Source organism: Coturnix japonica, chromosome 21 (assembly GCF_001577835.2).
Source record: "Coturnix japonica isolate 7356 chromosome 21, Coturnix japonica 2.1, whole genome shotgun sequence".
In the NCBI taxonomy this organism is placed as follows: domain Eukaryota; kingdom Metazoa; phylum Chordata; class Aves; order Galliformes; family Phasianidae; genus Coturnix; species Coturnix japonica.
Window position 1 is genome coordinate 475,667 of NC_029536.1, and position 18,742 is coordinate 494,408.

General features: G+C 67.3%; 3 protein-coding genes across 8 annotated transcripts; 2 read left to right on the forward strand and 1 right to left on the reverse strand.

The window, feature by feature from the left end:
- Nucleotides 1-69: 69 nt before the first annotated feature.
- On the forward strand, nucleotides 70-4,484 carry TNFRSF25 (TNF receptor superfamily member 25). The gene is made up of 8 exons (XM_015882568.2): nucleotides 70-487; nucleotides 2,118-2,313; nucleotides 2,437-2,574; nucleotides 2,859-3,017; nucleotides 3,092-3,173; nucleotides 3,240-3,298; nucleotides 3,379-3,587; nucleotides 3,667-4,484. Exons 1-8 carry the CDS (start codon nucleotides 458-460, stop codon nucleotides 4,108-4,110), a joined length of 1,317 nt encoding a protein of 438 aa, XP_015738054.1. The 5' UTR covers nucleotides 70-457; the 3' UTR covers nucleotides 4,111-4,484.
- A 173-nt stretch (nucleotides 4,485-4,657) lies between these two features.
- Nucleotides 4,658-16,477, reverse strand: ESPN (espin). 6 transcript variants are annotated; one of them, XM_015882503.2, is made up of 15 exons: nucleotides 16,154-16,471; nucleotides 14,844-15,037; nucleotides 12,505-12,691; nucleotides 12,245-12,427; nucleotides 12,038-12,169; nucleotides 11,723-11,942; nucleotides 11,380-11,651; nucleotides 9,857-10,018; nucleotides 9,613-9,784; nucleotides 9,314-9,340; nucleotides 8,218-8,363; nucleotides 7,855-8,136; nucleotides 5,408-5,487; nucleotides 5,311-5,322; nucleotides 4,658-5,212 (listed from the first exon to the last, which is right to left on the reverse strand). In XM_015882503.2, exons 1-15 carry the CDS (start codon nucleotides 16,445-16,447, stop codon nucleotides 5,065-5,067), a joined length of 2,511 nt encoding a protein of 836 aa, XP_015737989.1. In that variant the 5' UTR covers nucleotides 16,448-16,471; the 3' UTR covers nucleotides 4,658-5,064. The 6 variants fall into 6 exon arrangements, with proteins under 6 accessions (XP_015737989.1, XP_015737990.1, XP_015737986.1 ...); XM_015882504.2 differs by lacking the exon at nucleotides 9,314-9,340; XM_015882500.2 differs by lacking the exons at nucleotides 4,658-5,212; nucleotides 5,311-5,322; nucleotides 5,408-5,487 and adding an exon at nucleotides 5,781-7,519 and having other exon boundaries at nucleotides 16,154-16,477.
- On the forward strand, nucleotides 16,446-18,727 carry HES2 (hes family bHLH transcription factor 2). Its single transcript, XM_015882122.2, has 3 exons — nucleotides 16,446-16,494; nucleotides 17,016-17,662; nucleotides 17,766-18,727. The coding sequence occupies exons 1-3, from the start codon at nucleotides 16,446-16,448 to the stop codon at nucleotides 18,093-18,095; spliced, it is 1,026 nt and encodes a 341-aa protein (XP_015737608.1). The 3' UTR covers nucleotides 18,096-18,727.
- The last annotated feature ends 15 nt before the right edge of the window (nucleotides 18,728-18,742 follow it).

Genomic DNA, 18,742 nt, shown 5'->3' on the forward strand with positions numbered 1-18,742 from the left:
AGGCACCGTGGGGTGAAGGGAGTGGATGTGGGGCAGACACTACTTAGGGCTCATGGAGCCATCCCCAGCCCTGTCCCCCTGCTCAGGGGTACAGGTCGAGGTGCAGCTCTGCGTGGTGAAGCAGAGGACGCCGTGTGTCCCCTCTGTGCTGTGCCTGTGCTGCTGGGGGCAATGGGAGGAACATGGCGGGCCGACACGGGTCCCTCCCGCGCAGCGTTCCTGTCATGTGCTTTCGAACCCTCTGGTCTCACTTCCAAAAAAGCATTTCCTCCTGCTGTGGTCACATATATAAGCCTGCTTGGGGAGGTGCTGGTGCTGGTGCTCATTCATCACACGTCGTGCGGCCGCAATGGGGCGTGGGGGAACCCTGCACTGAGCCTCCCCGGCACCGGGGACCCCACGCTCTGCCGTGCCCACCGCTGCCACCCGGCATGACCCAGCTGTGCCCGCTGCAAGGATGAAGTGCTGCTGCCCAGGGGCGGCCTCGGTGAGTGCGGGGGGGCTGGGGGCCCAATGACCGGGCTGGTGTGTGCCTGGGTGCCCGGGGCGGGGGGTGGCTGTGGGTGGTCTCAGTGCTGTGAGATGTGCTCGGCAATGTGCTGAGGGGCCCGTGTCCCGTGAAAGCACTCACTGCATCGGTCTGGGCTGTGCTGAACACTTGGAGGCTGCATCTGCCTCCTGCATCCCCACCCAGGGCACAGCGGTGGGACTGTGGGCAGGATATGGTCACAGGGGTGATGGGCACGGCACGGCCGTGGGGACCACGGGCACGGCACGGCCACGGGGCTGGGCACGGCCGTGGGCACAGCGGGCACAGTGCGGCCACGGGGAGCGGGGTGAGGCTGCAGGGACAGCGGGCAGAGCTCGGCCACGGGAGCACGGCCGGGCGGTGCCGAGAGACTGCGAACGTGGTCAGGGATCTGCAGCCCCGTGCACGACGGGGGCAGACGGTGACGTCGGGGCTGCGGGCACTGAGTAGGTGGGTGCCCCAGCCCGGCGCTGCCGGGAGCGGAGCTGCAGCCGGAGCCGCGTTACGGGTAGGGGCGGTGCTTGAGCGGCACAGGAAGCGGAGGCCCCGCGGCGGACGCGGTGCTGCGCGGTGCTGCCCACCGGCTGCGGGACGGGGCGGCTCGGCCGTGCAGGTCGGGCCCCGTTTTGCGGTGCTCGTGCCCGGCGGGGCCGCGCGCTGACTCAGACGTGCCGCCGGGCCCTTGTTGCGGTGCGGCCGCCCCGATGGCATCGCCGTGTTATGCAAATGGCGCAGCCTGTGCACGGTTTCCAGTCCGGCGGCGGCGGCTTCAATAGAAAATGATTCAGTCCCTGTAATCGGGCTGATCTCGGCTGGGAAATCCAGCCCCCGGCGTGGAATCCCCTGGCTCCCCGCCTGCCACGGCCGAGCAAACGCTGCTCACATCGCAGCGCCGTGTGCGGCCCCGGGACCCCACCCGGGCTGCAGGGGGTGGAGCAGGGCAGGCACCCCCCGTGCTCCCCCCGGAGCTCCCCCCGCTCAGCGCCCCGCAGGTGGCGGGGGAGCTGTGACCTACTTTGGGACGCACGCACGAAGCGCGATAGCATCGGGGACAGCGTGAGCTGGGCATGGTTTCCTCTCAGGGAGGAAATCGCCGAATCTGTGAGGCAGATAAAAGAGAGGAAAGTGGAGGGAGGTGTTAACCCTCCCGTGCCCTGATCTGCGCACCGCGTGGGGCTGAGCGCTGGGCTGGCTGATACCATCTGTGGGCTGGGTGCCCGTGGGCAGCGCTGGTCTGCCCGAGCCCGGCGGGGTGACCCGTGTGCCCACGCAGTGTGTGCCCTGTGCTGAGGTCAGGAAACCAATTACTCAGGGACAGAGGGGAAAGCCCGGCACAGGGGCTGCCGTGGGGCATTCCCATCCCTGGGGCTGTGGGCACGGGGCTGCCCCTGGCTGTCCTGCCCTGCTGCCAGCCCTGCAGGGCACCGCATCCACTCGGCCTCACACTCTGCAGGCTGGGCATGGCTGGGGCTCAGGTGCCCGTTGTGCAGGGCTGGAAGCGCAGTGAGTGCAATAGCCCAGCCCCGCTGCCCTGGGATGCTTTCTCTGCACCCAGGCTCTCTGCAGCCTGCCCTCTCCCTGCCCACAGGTGCTCCTGGCAGTGCTGTGGCTGCTGGCCAGCGGGTCACAGCCCCCGGGCTGCCAGGACTGTGCCATGCTACGCAGACAGCAGGGCCTGGTGCTTCCACCCAACCGCCCTCAGAGGTCCACCATGAAGTCCTCCTGCCCCTCTGGGATGAGCTGGATCCATTCAGTCCGTCGGTGCTGTACCCTGTGTCCCGCAGGTGAGAAGTGCCCAGCTGGCACGGCACCATGCACCAGGTGCATTGCTTGCCATGGGCACGGTGGCATGGCACTGCCTGGGCACACAGAGGTGGTCATGCTCATTGTCCCTCTGCTGCCCACAGGGAAGTTCCTGCAAACCCCCTGCACAAGCCATGGGAACGGGAACGACAGCGTCTGCGTAGCCTGCCCCGCCGGCACCTTTCTCTCCCACCCCAACACCCGCACCAAGTGCGATGCTTGCTACACGTGTGACCAGCAGAGTGAGTTGGCAGTGTGCTGTGCCACACTGTGCCATGTTGTGCCACACTGCACCACGCTGTGCCATGTTGTGCCATGTTGTGCCATGTTGTGCCATGCTGTGCCATGCTGTGCCATGCAGTGCCATGCTGTGCTGTGCTGTGCCATGCTGTGCCATGCTGTGCCATGCTGTGCCATGCTGTGCCATGCTGTGCCATGTTGTGCCATGCAGTGCCATGCTGTGCCATGTTGTGCCATATTGTGCCATATTGTGCCATGCTGCCCTGCTCACCACCCACCCCTGCAGCTTTCCAGACTGTGGTGAGCAACTGCTCAGCCACCAGCAACATCGCCTGTGGCTGCGAGTCTGGCCACTTCCGTGAGTGCCAGAACAAGGATGACTCCTGCAGTGACTTCTCCTGCAAGAAGTGCAAGACCTGCCCTGGGAAGCTGCTCCTGCAGCCCTGTGAGTGCTTCCACCCAGCCCATGAGACGCCACCTGTGGGGCCTCCACTGCCCTGACACACACCCTCTCCCCAGGCTCAGACAGTCAAGATGCTCAGTGTGGGAGCTGCAAGCCCGACTTCTATGCTGAAGGCAGCGAGTGCCACCCATGCCACACGTAAGCAGCTCCCAGGGTGTGCGTGCTGGCAACACGGCACAGTGCCCACCATCCCTCTCCTTGCAGGAGCACCCCGGAGACATGCAGTGAGGAGTGCCAGCGGGTGTGCGGCCTCCGTGCACGAGGTGTGTGGGGCGGTGAGGCTGGGGCTGAGGGTGGTGGGGCAGGGGGCATGGCTCCAGGGTACAGCACCGCTTCCTTGCAGGCTCGGGGCTGGAGTACATCCTGCTGGGCCTGACCGGGCCCCTCTTCCTGGGCACCCTTGCCATCTACCACAAGTGGAAACGGCTCCAGATGGAGACCCCGGCAGTCAGCCCCCTCCCCACAGTCCCACCCTGGGACTGCACCAACCCCACAGCCTGTATGCACCCCATCACCCAGAGGGCTGCTGCAACAGAGGTGCTGCAGTGCCAGGTGAGTGCCTGAGGTGGGACGGTGGCTACCGGCCACGGTTGGGTGGTCTGCACTGGACCTGGCCAAACTCTCCGGACAGGTGTGGGAGCCTGGCCCCAGCACGGCGAGGAGGAGCTCAGAGTCCAGGGCCTTGCTGCACCAACAGCCTGTCAGAGCAGCATTGACTGATGGCACCGCAGAGCCCTCGGTGCCCCAGGAGCCCAGCACAGCGCACAGCCCGGCCCCACCGCCCAGCAACCCCCAGCGCTGCGCCCTGCTGCAGGGCAGCCAGCTCTATGCCGTCATCAACGCGGTGCCAGTGCGGCGCTGGAAGGAGTTCATGCGGGTGCTGGAGCTGCGGGACACGGAGATTGAGCTGGTGGAGATGGAGGTGGCCCCGTTCCGTGACCGGCAGTACGAGATGCTGAAGCGCTGGTGCCAACAGACCAGTGCCACATTCGACCGCATCTTCGCCGCCCTGGAGCACATGGACCTGTCGGGCTGCGCTGAGACGCTGCGCCAGAGCCTGGCACTGGGACCCTGATTGCATGTCCCCAATGTGGTGACACGGCCCCAGCGGCTGCTCCTGAGCCCCCTGACTGCACTGTGCCCGTCAGCAAAGGGAGCGGATCTGGTGCCATGGAGTGCCCTACCCCTAAGTATTGTTACTTATGCCATGTAGACATTTTATGTCAGTTATCTGGACTGCTGGCTCAGGCTGCAGGAGCAGGACAGAACTCCCTTTCTGGGCCACTCACCCACCCCTATTTATGTCCTCCTGCTCCTGGGACCCCATGCTGCTCGCAGGACGAGCAGGCACCGAGCCCGCTGCCAACCCATGGGATAGTTCTCGAGGCCGCCCAGCTGGTGCACATGGGTGGGCCTGCCCCTGCCCCAATAAAGCAGTGTGTTCTCCACCCCTTGGCGTCTGGCCCTTCTTCTGGGCTGCTGCCGGCCCCACAGCACAGAAGTGGGGCCAACCGGGCTCCTGGATGGGAGCATCACAGGTGGAAGCGCCATGGGGGATGGCACTCAGGCACGGCAGGAGGAGGGCAGGGGGGGCACTGCAGGCAGCCCCAGGAAGGCGCGGGGCACTGCAGGAGGGGATTTATTGTTTTAATCGCCGAAACGCGGAGGGTCTGGGTCAGACGTGGGCCGGGAGCCTCCCTCTAGCGGCTCCGGAGGAGGGAGGAGAGGAGCGCGGGGAGCACACGGCGTGCAGCGATTGCACAGCAGCCCCCGTGCGGCTCCGAGACCCCGCTCTGTGAGGGGCAGCGCTGGGGGCAGCAGGCGGGGCAGCGAGATGGGGCTACGAGGACATGGGAGGTGGCAGCGGGCGCTCCTGCGGGGCGGGGGAGGTGGGAGCACCGGGGGCCGTTGGCGGCAGGAGGAGGGCGCTGGGTGCGTCCCGGTGGGCACCGGGCACGGAGCGGAGCCTCCTCCCACCACAAAGAGCCGGGAGCAGCGCGTGGGGGTGACGCTGCTGCAGGGAACGGGGCTAGTGCTTCGCTATGTCCCCTTTCTTGAGGATGATCTGCCTCTGCCAGGGCGCCAGCTTTGTCTCATCGTACCCAAGAGTCCTTAGCTTTTCTGACTGCTCCTTCTCCTTCTCCTCCTCCTCTCGCTTCTGCTTCTCTTGCTCTTTCCTGTTTGGCAGCAGAGGGGACAGGGCGCTGCGGGTCACCGAGCCCCCCAAGCACACCCACCCACCCACCCACCAGGAGAGGGGACGCGTGGCACTCACCGCTTCTGCTCCCTGCAAAGGCAAAGGGATGAGATGCCGTTAATGTGGGGCTGGGGGCGGCTGGCCGGCACAAACAGCCCCCGCCTGCCCTGCTCACCTCTCCTCCTCCAGCTTCTTGCGCAGGATGTCCCTCCTCCAGGCCGGCATGCTGGCCAGGCGTGCCTCCTCCTCCTTCTCCTGCAACAAACAGGTACGTTATGGCCAGCCCCAGGAGCACAGCTGGGCTCCACAAGGGAAGCTGGGGTGTGCTGGCTCCTGGGCAGCAGCCCTCCCACAGACATCACCCCCGGGCGCACAGCTACAGGAAGCACGGCACGGAGGCAGCATGGCACAATATGGCGTGGCACTGGTGGGATGCAGCTCTGTGGCACAGCACCAGGTGGGTCCTGCTGTCCCGGTCCCCTTTGCTCTCCATGTTACCCCGGCGCAGGGAGCACGCGTGACCAAGGAGCGTGCAGAGCGCTGAGCCCTTCGCAGCACACACAGCTTTATTGCACAGACACGTGGGGGCCCACACTGCCCTGGCACTGCAAACATCACACCAAAGGGGAGCAGCGCCCCGAGCACAACACACAGACACAGCAATCGGCACACAGCAACCTCAACACACAGCCAGCCACGAGACCCTCGAGAGGTCTGGGCACCTGGGACATCACGGCACAAGGCCAAACCCCACGGTCCTCAGAGCCGACCAGCAGCCCTGCCACTATGAGAGCAGCAGGGCAGCTGAGCCATGCCATGCACTGGTCGCACTGCTGCCTGCACCCAGCTGCAAACCCAGCTCTGTGCTCAGCAGCCCCACGCCTCCACCATGGCCCTGCCCGGCTCAGATATCGAACATCTCTGCCTCCTTCTCCTTCCAGAAGGAGAAGCTGCGGTCGATGTAGCGGCAGATGTCTTCATCGCTGAACTCTCCCAGCTCCGAGACCAGCTGGGCTGGCTCCTGCGTGCCCCAGGCTGTGGCTGCTGGGCAGGGGGGCGCGGGGCTCGATCCCACTGCTGCCGCTGTGCTGGAGGGGCTGTCCCCAAAGAACTCCTGCTTGAGATCCTCAAAGCCATCGAGCCAGCAGCGCTGACCAGCCTCGATCCGCTCCAGTGCGACGCGGTGGAAGCGTCGGATGCACTCCCAGCTGTGGGTGCTCAGGCGGTCGAACATCTCATAGCACAGCAGGTGCCGGAATCGCCGCTCCTCAGGGCTGAGGTTCATCTCCAGCAGCTGGAAGTAGCCCAGCATGAAGAGGTCAAGCGAGAGGCTGTCGTAGGGCATGGGTGAGCCTCGCACATGGGGCAAGAAGTGCTCGGGCCAGTAGAGCACATCGGCACGGCTCAGCCGCTGGATCTGCCGCCCTGGCACACGGTGGGCCACGCTCCTCCAGCGTGCCAGCAGCCTCGCCACTGCCTGACGCTGCTTCCAGAGCCGCCGCAGCCGCTCGTCCCCATGGGTACGTGAGCCCGGTGCCTCCACCAGCGCCCATTTCTTCCAGTGCTCCATGAAGAGGGAGACAGCGCGCTCCTTGTGCGCATCAATGCGTTCCTGCAGGCAGCTCAGCTCCGTCTGCACCGGGCGGCTCCGTCGCAGCATGCCATCCACATCCTCATCCCCGTAGTCCTCCTCCAGGACAGGCTCACGGGTGCAGCTGTCCATCAGTGCTCCAGCAGGCAAAGATCGCTTCCTCTTGGTGACCCTGGCGCGGGGCACGGGGGCTCCCACCAGCCCCTCATAGTTGGCCTTCAGGCTACGCACCGAGACACCACAGCGCAGGATCTCGTGCCGGGCATCCTGCTGGGTGCTGGCAGCAGCAGGGGGGGACTGCTGCGGCACGGCGCTGCTCACTGCTCCCCCTGCTCCAGGGCTCTCACGGCCCCCCAGCGCAGCCAGCAGCATGGCCATGCTCCTCAGCAGTGCAGAAGTCTTGCTGCACCAGGCAGGCAGGTCCTCAGCACGGCCCTGCAGGCGCCGGGGGTCGAGGGAAAAGCGCTCGGGGGCCAGAGCGGCCGAGAGCGGCAGGAGCTGCTGCAGCTCCTCCTCCAGCTGCTCCAGCTCTGTCTCCACTGTCTGCACCTTATGCATCACCTGTAGGTTTTCGATTTGCCTCTCAATGCGGAGAATGTCCTCCTCCGTCATGAGCTGCCCAAAGGGTCCCAGAATGCCCCCATGGGCAGCGGAGTAGTGCCAGCACGGGGAGGACGAGACGCTCCCAGGCTCCAGCTAGGGCAGGAAAAAGGGCAGAACAGCTCCTGAGGATGCACCCCGCAGCCCTGCACACGCCAACCCCCCAGTACCAGGGTCCAGCAGGGAGCCAGGACCACGCACCACCAATAACCACACGGGATGAGTGCTCCGGAATGGGTTTGCTGCCAGGCAGGGTGCATGGCACCCATGGCATGCACGGCGAGGCCATCCCCTGCATGCGGTGGGGCTGGGATCATCCCAGCATGGCAGGGAGCCAGAGCGATGCGGTTCCGCGCCATGTCCACGAGCCAGATCCTGGGCTGCTCTCACTGCACACAGCTCATGGGACCCCACAGCAAGGCCCCCCCTACCTTGCGCCGCTGCTCCTCTTCCTCCTGCATGCGGAGCTGCAGTTTGCGCACCATCACCTGCCGCTTCCACTCGGGGATGGGCCGGCCCTGCTCATCGTGGCTTGGCACCAGAGCCTCCACATCTGGGGGGGCCACAGCCCCTGGCCCTGGCACTGGCGAGCTCCCATTAAGCACTGGCTCTGGCGAGCCCCCCGCCACACAGCGCGGTGGCCCCCCGGCCTCAGGGGTGGCTGGTGGGGTGGGGGTCCTGGTGGGTGATGGGGAGGATGCTGGCGAGTCAGCCTGTGGAGGGGAGGAGGAAAGTGGGTACTTGCTGTGCCCCCACCCGACCCACAACACATCCCTCTGCCCCCTGCCACCTACATTGGCCCCTGCCTGGCCACTGCCGGAGAAGACGGTGGTGAAACCTTTGCTCTGCGGCGTCGGCTTCAGGCTCTTCCCAGCCTTGATTTCAGCCAGGAGCTCCGAGTTGTCGCCAGTGGGGGACATCATGTTGAACGACTTGGTGCCTGGTGGAGGAAGGCAGGGGGAGTGAGGGCTTTGCTGCTGCCAGCCTCTGCCCCTGGCTGTGCAGGCTGTGGGGGACAGAAGGCTGTAGGAGCCCATCAGACCATCACTCTGCACCCAACTCTCTGGAGCACCCACACCCACAGCACTGACCACAGCCCCCTGGCACCACGCTGCAGCGCTGAGACCACACGGACAGTAAGGCTGCCGGCAGCAGCCCAGGCACGGCAGCACAGCCCTGTGCTACCCTGCAGCCCCCCGCAGTGCCCCAGCAGCCTGGGGCCAGCACCGTGCCCCACAAGCACCCACCGTCTGTGCCAGCCATGCGTGCGTCCCTAACGGCCCATGGTGCCACACCAAGGCAGAGCCCCTTCCCTGCCGCCCCGCGCTCGCCCGCTTGGCTGTGCCGTGCCGGGGCCTGGATGCCCGTTGGTGCCGCAGGCACAGCCGGGTGCTCTCAATGCCATCCAGCTCCACTGAGCCCCCCAACCCCGGGAGCCGGCGCTAATAAAGCAGGCGCTGAGCTGCTGCCAACCAACGCTGCAATCAGCGGCGGGGGAGCGGCCGGTGCGCTCACGTGGCGAGGTAATGCCGGCCGGCTGAGCGCAAACAAAGACTTTCTGTGCGCAGGGCCGCGGGGGCCGCAGGGGGCACGGGGCTCTGCCAGCCCTGCCGGCCCCACGCTCCATGCCTGCCCCAGAGCTGTGTCAGCACAGGGCCCTGCTTCGCACCAGGCGGCACGTCAGCCTTGTGGCCTGGGACACTTTAGCTGCTCCGTGCTGGGCTGCAGGGAGCTCGCCCTGGTGGCCATCGGTGCTGGGAGAGGCTGTGTGACCCCAGCACCATGTGCCCCCAGCATCACGTAAGAGCACTGATAGCAGCACATGCGATGCCAGGGTGCCCCATCTTGGTGCGTTGCTGCTGGCACAGAGCAGCAAGCTGCGGTACTTACTCTTCATCTGTCTCAAAGCCTTTCCTTCTAGGGGGAGAAGAAGACAGGCAGCACAGCGCGTGTAGCAGAGGAAGGATTTGGCCACCACAAGACAAGAGAGAAGAGAAGCAGCCAGCAGTGAGAGCAAGTGGGGGCGGGCAGGCGTGGGAGCCCCCGCGCCGACACCGGAGGAGAGAAGGACAGAGAGACCGTCAGGAGCCGCGCCACGTGGAGCGCACCATGGCGCAAAGAGAAGCGCGAGGGCGGCCAGGAGGCAGAGCCACGTGCCCGGCAGCGCGGTGCCCAGAGCCCCGACTTACTTCCCGTGGAGGAGGAGGAGCGGCGGGGCCCGGCGGGTGGCGGAGGCGGTGGGGGTGGTGGGCAGGCGGCATCGGGCAGTGGCGGAGGTGGCGGTGGAGGTGGCAGCTCAGTGCCGGGCTTGCTGTCTGCCGGGCCCCCATTGTGCATGGTGTCCGCGGGCAGCACGGAGCTCTGGAACAATGCGGGCAGGGGTCACAGGGGGTCGGGGCACTGCAAGGCACGCAGCACCGGGGCTGCGCTCACCTCCTCGCTGTGTGCCATCCTGCGTGGGCCGGGCAGCTCTGCCGCGCTGGGCCCCAGGTGCTTGTAGTAGTCACCTGTGCTCGGCTGCTTGCTGAAGTTCCGCGACCGCCGCGTGGAGTCGGCCCGGCGCAGGCCCTCGGGGCTGCCCTCGCGTGACACCAGCTGCAATGGGAGCGCAGCTGAGCGGGTGCGCAGGGCAAGGCCTTGGCACAGCCATGGGGCTGAGGCCACGCGTGTGCCATGGGCTGGTGGAGGGCCTCGCTGGTGCCTGGCACCGTGACCCCATGCCCAGGAGCCCAGCTGAGCTTCCCCTGGGATAACCCCCTGGGAATGGGAGTGCCATGTCCTGGCCCCGCGGATTAGCCAGGAGCTGGAGCTTATCCCCATGGCCCGGAGCCCCGCTGCAAACCTGGCAGTCAATGTCACCATTAAGGCTATAAGACCCGCAGTAGCGCGGCCTCGGCTCACCCCTTTGCATACCTCTGGGGCTTTGCAGGTCATGCTGCGTGACACAGCACTGCATCCGCTGCTGGGTGAGGGATCCCACTGCGCCCTGCATCCCACACCCCACTCTCAGGGCCCCACTATTTGCATTTCCCTGCATGCCACCTCCACCCGAGGCATTTGCATGGCAAGCCCAGCTGCTCCGTACAGCCTGCAGCCTCCACTAAGTCAACAAGTGCCAGCTCGGTGCTTCCTGCTCCACCGGGCACTGAGCCAAGCCTGGCTCTGGCTCCGGCAGCCATGGCCCCAGCCCCATGGGAGGGTGCAAGGGTTGGTGCTGTGGGATCAAGCAGCACTCATGCACCCGGCACCAGCTGTGCCTGGGCTCACCCACACCCCATGAGTAGCCCCAGTTATTTGTCCTGGGTAGGGTTGCTCATTAGCCCCAGTTCCTCTAATGAATCCTGTGGGGAGCACGATGGGGAGCTGAGCCCAGAGCAGAGCTGGTGCACACCATGGTACCGAGCCCCCATCCCACCCGCCCCAGAGCCCAGCACTGCCCAGCACTGTGCACCAGGACCCTGTGGCCATGCTCCAGGCCCCTGCCCCCAGCCAGGCGCTGCTGCCCATGGCCTGAGGACCCCAAGCCCCCTGCACCCTGCACCCCCCCGCCCCGGGCGGTTGCGCCCCTCTTACCTGTACGTCCCGCTGAGCCCTCTCAGCTCCTGGCAGCACCAGCAATGCCACCCGACACCTGCGGCGCGGGTGACACCGGAGCCGGGCACTCAGGTTACAGCTGCTGCCTGCACCCCACGCTTCCGCACAGCCGCCCACGCCCAGCTCGCCCAGGGACGCTGCGTCGGTGGCACCGCCGGCGCCACGTGGGCTCGGCACATGCCACCCACACGGTGTGGCACGCCAAGCTGGCACAGCCAGGGCATCACAGCCACCCGCTGCCACGGCAATGCTGGGGCACTGTTGGCCTCTGCTTGCCATACCCCCCTGCAGTTAGTGGCCCTCACGGCCCATTCGTGGCACCATCCCCCCTGAGCTGCCAGGTCAGGAGCACGGGGCCGTACCTCTCTGCGCAGTGCCTGGCTCTCCACGTGCCGCAGGTTGTTCTTGGCCCGCACGTAGATGTCGGCGGTGTCGGGGGCAGCGGGTGGTGCGGGCGCAGGGTAGGCTGGGGGTGGGGGGGGAGGGCGGGTGGCAGGAGGGGGTGGCGGTGGGGGGAAGCTGGGGGGTGGCGGTGGGGAGCCCTCGCTCGCCAACCCTCTGCCCTGTGGCCGCGTCTCGGGGTTCAGCATGTCCATGTAAGCCTGCATGTCCGTGAGTGCTGGCTCAGGGACCCCTGCAGGGGGGAGGGGGTGTCACAGCAGAGCTCAGCCCACGTCCCCCCTGAGCCCTGCCCCAGGCACTCACGGGCTGCAGGGGCTGCGTGGGGGCCACCCCTCTTCTCCCCAGTGCTGGACTGGCTGGAGTTGCAGGAGTCATAGTTGGAGAGGGTGCTGGCAGGAGAGCCAACCTCAAAGCGCGCCTGGGGTGCCGATGCCGTGGTGTTGGGCGATGACATGCCCGAGTCAGGCTGACGGCACTCCCCATCTGCTGAGGGGTCTCGCGACAGCACGCGGTGCTCCACACTCTGCAGCACAGTGAGTGGTCAGACAGCCGCACCCAGACCCCACACAGCCCCACACCCCCTGTGCCCCTGCCCCACGTCCTTGTGTGCCACGATACCATGTTCTCCACGGTGCGCAGGTACTTGGCGCAGTGAACGTGGCCGTTGTAGTCGGCGAGGTCGGCCGCTGTGTAGCCATCCTGGTCGCGGATGCTGAGGTCAGCGCCGTTCACCACCAGGATCTGGCAGCACTGGGAGAAGGGGCACAAGACAGGGCTGGTGCAGTGCCCCCTACCCCTGCATCCCCCCTGACTGCTGGCACCCACCTCCAGCTCGCCGTTCTCAGCAGCGTCGTGCAGTGGTGTGCCGCCCCATCCATCCGCCGTGATCTCACCTCCATGCAGCAGCAGCCAGCTCAGCACCTTGGCGTGGCCGCGGCTGGCAGCAAAGTGCATGGCTGTGGCTCCATCATCGTCCCGCTCTGACAGGCTCACCGTCGTGAAGCTCATCTGCAGAGCACAGGGATGCTGAGCCGTGCCATGCCGTGCTGCACCGTGCCACCACACTGTGCCCAGGCAGCACTTACCAGCCAGACGATGACGGTGTTGTGGCCCATCTGGGCCGCAGCGTGCAGTGGGGTCATGCCGTCATTGGCGCGTACGTGGGGGTCGGCCCCGCAGTCCTTCACCAAGTATTGGATGATCTCGAGGTGGCCCTCCTGGCAGGCGAGGTACAGAGGGGTGGCACCGGTCTTGGTCTGGGCACTGAGCGTGCTGCAAGCAGAGCACAGTGCCGGGCGCCTGCAGCTCCTCTGATGGAGCTGTCCTCAGAGGGCACCAGGACATCTGGGGCAATGGGGTCATGCAGATGCAGAGCACAGGGGTGTGGGATTCACGGTTATGGGGGCACAGGGGATCTGTATGAGGACACGTAGTCACAGAGGATGTGTAGGACACAAGGGACATGTGGATGTGCAGGGACACGAGGTCATGTGCCTGGGGACATGCATGGCACAGAGCAGGCAGAGCAGAGCCCGCTGCTGGGACCCTCCACCCCGCAGCCCCACACAGACACGGCGGCTGCTGCAGGAGGTCACTAAGTCAATAAGCTCGGGCTAATCGCATTCCTTTGGCTGTTTTTGGACACTGCAATCTAGCAGTATTTTTAAGTAAGCAGCTTAGGCACCTGCAGCCAGCAGGGCAGGGTGGACCTGCATGATGGCACTGCCCAGCCCCACTGCTGGCCATCACATCCCCTTCCCATTGGGCGGCACTTGGCATTGCATGGCCTGAATCTCCCATCCCACATTCCCCACCCTGCATCCCAAATCCTGCATCCCTGCTGTGCAGAAAGCTGGATTTTTTGAGTGCTCCACAAAAAGCTGTTGAATATTTAAAAAAGGAAGTGCAACAAATACTCCACTCTGTTATCACACAGATCGTGGGCCCTTAATAATTGATCCCTGTAACCGTGAGACAGTCCCAACCGGCACTGGCCCCACGCTGTGCCGTGCTGCAGGGCTCTGTCCCACTGGGGACAGTCCTGGGGGGTCGGCAGAGCCCCTGGGGAGGGTTGTAGCCATGTGGTGTGGGTGCACTTGGTACGTGCCCAACCTTTAATTGCCATTTCCCTGTTATCAGGGCAGGTTAATCCACTCTGGTGAGTGCCGGCTGGCAGCCAGGGAGTGCTGTGCCAGATGGCCACGACCCCGCGCTGCTGCCTGCTTTGGGACCAGCTGCTGGGGACCTGCGGGTGGCCAAGCTGCAGTAGGATGGGAGTCACAAGCTGCCCATGGCAGTGCTGGGAACACCCCAAACCCCCCCCAGTGGTGCTGCAGAGCCCGGCACGCACCCACCCGATGTACGTGCAGATCCCACGGCACCCCAGGATTGAATTTCACAGCTGTAACAAAGCCTCCTCCGAGGCACAGGGCGAGCAGTAAATAATTCAGGGGCCACCTCGGCAGGGGAAGGCAGCTGGCAGCAGATTAACCCCAACAGGAACGTGAAACTCAGTGTGAAAGGGTTGCTGCCAAGGGAGCTCTGCAGGAGACGACACAGGGCTGTGAGGGAACAGGGCCTGGGGTGGGAAGGGTTAACTTATCTGGGCACGGGGCAGCACAGGTGCCCCCAATGGTGCAGGAGACAAAGGGCAGCGCAGCCTTACTTGGGGAGCTGCCTGCAGGTGGGGAAGTGCTGCTGGGGGCTCTGTGGGCACATGGGGAAGGTGAGAGTGGAGCTGGGGCAGCTCGAGCAGGTCTCTCGTGTCCCTGAGCCTGCCCAGCGTGGTGTGGCAGGGAGGCACGTCCCTGTGCCCCCCCAGCCAGGGCCCCTGTTATTTATAGACCCTCTGCCCACCGTGGGAAATGAGATTAGCGCCGTGTAATCGCATCGCGAGCCCGGGGCGGCTCAGCACGGGGTGCCGCGCTGCATCCCAGGCACACGGGAAGGGCTGCACCGGGGGGTGAGGGCACCGTGCGGGGCCGTGGCGATGCGCAGCCGTGGGGTCCGGCCCTGCGCTCCTGGAGGCAGCGGGAAAGGTCGCCTCTCCTCCTCGGGCAGCCAAATCCATTTACATAATGGAGGTGGACAAAGGCGGCTGTGTTATCGCCCCGTGCCACGAGCGCTGGGAACAAACCCGGCTCCGTGGGCAATATTTCTGTCAGCGCTCGTTGCGCTTCTCCTCGCTCTTAATCTGCGGGTGATAAAGCGCAGCTGTGCGCCCAGGTGATAACGCTGCCGCGTTGCCCTTGGAGCTGTGCAGCAGGGAATGGATGCGGCCGGCCCTCAGCGCTGGCCCCTGCCCAGCAGCCGAGGTGGGGGGAGGTGGCAGCGGGCGCCCCGCTCCCCCAAAGCTTGAATCCTCCCCGCACTGCCGAGCTCTGGACTCTGCCCCGAGCCCCCCGAGGGCAGCAGGGGCCGTTACCTTGGGCAGTGTCCTAAGAGAAGTCGCAGGGAAGCGAAATCCCCTTTGGCCGCAGCGTAGTGGACCGGCAGCGCTCCCGTGTCTGTGGCTGCCGTGGGGTCGCTGCCTCCGAAGCGGAGGAGCCACTCGATCACCTCGTGGTGACCGAATCGGGCTGCGAGATGTAGGATAGTGGCACCGGAGTTGTCTGCGTCCTGCGGGAGGGAGGGGAGACGCCATTGGGACCCGGGACAGTTCTGCACCTCCAGCGAGGGAGAGCGCGTGGGGCGGGGGGCCGAGCTGGAGGAGTGGAGGTACGGGCAGCCCCGCGGGTACGAGAGGATGGGCCTGGAAGGACGGCAGAGGATCGCGGTGCCATAAACGTGCCAGGTTCCCGTGGGCCCCAGCAGCGTTTTACCAGCCCGGCGCCGCACAAAGCCCCGCTTGTTCTGCCGCGGGGTCAGCGCTGCCCCGGCCCCGCTGCTCCCTTCGCTCCGCGGGGCACGAAGCTGAGCTGGCCTCGGGCCAGGACTGCGCCGAACCGTGCGGAACCCGTCCTTCCTTCCTGCTTAATCACCTCTGCCACCCCTCCTCCTCCTCCACGTCACATGTTGTTCCCTCTCAGCCAGCCCGGGGCAAGCTGCTTATCTGCCCCGGGGCTCGCTCTGGTTGTATAAGCCCGACAAGGTGCCGGTGCCCCCGGGTCACAGCGCCCGGACACCCACCCCAGCCTCCGTCCCCTCCTCGCGGGCCTGCGTGGCTTCGTCCCGCGTGTGGCGGATCTGCGGTCCCGAGCGCCATTCAGGCAGCTCAGCTCCCACCCCCGCACGGGTCCGGGCCGTTCTCCGTCGAGCAGCGCGGAGGCCGCGCGTGTCTGTCCGCTCCCGGCAGAATCTGTGCGTGACCTTGACGCCGTGGACAGACCCTTCACGCGGACCCACGCGGCCGAAACGCTGCTTCCCCCGCCGGACCCCGACTGTGGAGCCCCGGCTCCGCGATCGCCCTTCGGGGCGCCGATCTCCGCTCTGCCCCGCGGCTCAGGGGACCCCCGCTGCCCCTCGGCACGGGCTTCTGCCCCGCTGGGGACCGCGGTAGCTGAGCGGGCGGCTCCGCTCTGGCCCGAGCTTCGCAGCGAACCGTGGCGGTCTCCGGGCCGCGTCGAAACGCCTCCGGGCTCTCCGGTGCCCCGCCGGGATCCTCCCCGGGGCCGGAGGTGCCGCAGGGGCGGGGGCAGCCGTCCCGCCCCCCCGGCCCCGCCGCCCGTCCCGCGCTCCCTCCGAGCCCGCCCCGTCGAGCCCCGCGCCCCCTCCCCGGCCCGCGGCCGCTCGCACCTGCACGCCGCAGCCCCCCTGCGTGAGCAGCCACTGGAGACAGGCGAGGTTGCCGGTGGCGGCGGCGTCGTGGGCCGGCGTGGCCCCGTTGCGAGCCCGCGCGTCGCCGCGGAGGGCGGCCTCGGCCGCCAGGTACCGGAGACAGGCGAGGCGGCCGGCGCGGGCGGCGTGATGAGCGGGAGAGGCTCCGAGCGCGTCCCGCAGCCCCGGCCGGAGCAGCCCCGCCGCCCGCAGCCCCCGCAGCGCCTCCACGTCTCCCTGCCGCGCCGCCTGCAGCGCCCGTTCCAGCGCCATGGCCCCGGCCCCGGACCGGCCGCGCCGGGCCGTCCGGCCGCCGCTTGGCACTGCGCGGCGCTCCCGCGGAGCCTCGGCCCGGCCCCACCGGCTCCTCCTCCTCCCCCGGGTCCGGCCCGCCCCGCCGCCCCCCCACCCCCGCCCACGCCGCCCCGCGCCGCGTTGCCCCTACGGGAGCCCGGCCGTCGGGGTACGGCGAACCACCCGCCGCCCCGTGCCCGTTCCCTTGGCGCAGAGCCGCCTCGCTCGGGGCTCGGGGGCCGCCGGTACCCCTGAGACTTCGCGGCATCCTGGGATGAGACCCACGGAGACACATGGCACAGGCTGAACTGCTCCGAGTGCCCTGAGCGGGGCTGCGGGGCTCCGCGCTTCTGTGCGGGGTGCTGCGGGATTCGGGCGGCCTGCGGGAACCGGGAACGGCCGCCGTGCCCCTCAGCAGCCTTTGGTGCAGCACCTGCGGCAGGTGCGTTTCAGCCCCGGTTTGAAGCCCTCGGGACCAGAAAGTTGCTTTCAGATTTTCAGTGCGCGTAACGGGAGTCACGAGTCCGGGTCCGCGCTTCTGCTGAAGGAAAGAGGCGTCAACGGGACCGGGACCTGCCCGTCACTGCCCGGGGGGGGGCGTGGGGTGTCCGCAGGGTGAGGACCCCGCTGTGCCCCCGCTCCCGGCGGTCCCCACTCGTTCTGCAGCGCTCCTTTCTCCCAGCAACGGCAGCGGGGGCGGGAGCCGGTGGGACCGACGGCGCTCACCGGGAAAGGGCCGAGACCCCCCGCCCCGCCCGGCCCCGCTCCGTCAGCACCGCGGACAGCGGCGGCGGCGGCAGCACGGCGGACAGCGGCGGGGCCGGGCCACCCTCCGCCCGCCCCTCTGCCCTGCCGGCCCCCCTACCTGCACGCCCTGCCCCCCTACCTGCACGCCCTGCCCCCTTACCTGCCCACCCGCCCGTCCCTGCCCCACCACCCCGCTCTCCTTTCCGCACGGGGCCCGGAGGCGGGGCGGCCCGGCGGCTCATAAAGGCGTTGGCGGTTCCGGAGCGCGATGTCCCCGCCGAGCTGCGCAAGGTGAGCTCCGGTCTGCACGAGAACCAGCTCCGTGATGCCGGGCCGCCCCCACGGCCTCTTCTCCTCAAGTCCCTCCTGGAGAAACGCCGCCGTGTCCGCATCGACGAGAGCCTCAACCAGCTCAAAACGCTCATCCTGCCGCTCGTCTGCAAGGCTGTGAGTGCCGCGGCCCGGCCCTGCGTCCCGTCCCTGCCTTCCCTCAGCCCGCCCCGTCCATCCCCCCTTCCCGGTGCCCGTTGCCCACCACCGCCCCTCATAGAGCTCCCGCTGCTTCAAGCTGGAGAAGGCGGACATCCTGGAGATGACCGTGCGGTTCCTGACGGAGGTTCCAGCTGCTCCCTCGGCACCAGGTGAGGCCCCCAACCAGCCCCCACCCGCCGCGGCCCGGCCCGGTGCTCACGGCCGTCTCTCCTCAGAGCCCACCGAGAGCTTCCGTGCCGGGCCCGCCTGGGTGCTCTGTTGGCCCCCCCACGCCGCCGCCCCCCGCCCGCAGCTGCGTCCCGGAGCCTCCACCGCCCACCTGCCCCAAGGCGGCCAAGCCACCACCCCACGCCACGCAGCCCCCACCCCATTCTGTCGGCCCTGGTAGACCCCCACGAGCAGCTGTACAGAGCCCTGTTTATTTGTACAGACCCCGTTGTCGGCCCGGGGACCCCCAACCCTTTGTACAGATAAACCTTTGGCCAAAGTTTTGCAGTAGCTGTACCCAGCAGTGCTGGCATCGCCTGTCTCTCCCACGCCTGGTGCGGCACCACGTGCTGCCTGGGGGCACCGAGGTTTCAGCAGCGGCCTTGGCAGCCAGCGCGGTCAATGTGCAGCCACAGCCGTGGTTAATTACCAGACAAGCTGTGGCACGGGCCCCTTGATGCAATGGCCCGGCAGCGCTTGCACCCCGCTTCTGTGCCAGGTCTGGGCTTGTCCCTGCCCCATATGGGGGCACACAGAGACCCTGCCAGGCCCTGGCTTTGGAGGTGCCACCTGCGGTGGGTGCAACGTGGCAGTGCAGGGCTCAGAGGAGCTGAGAGGTGCTGCACCGCCATGAGGGCTGCAGGCTCCCCGAGCCCCCCCTGCCACGTGCTGTGTCACAGCAGCAGCTCAGGGCTCGGTTGGGAGCTGGCAATGGGGGGGGACCCTCCTGCACCCACTGCCCCGCTTTGCCCTGCGCTGCCCCCCGACGAGCGGAGGCCACGAGCCGCTCCACGACGGACACGCGTGGCTCGTTGCGGAGCTCCGTGT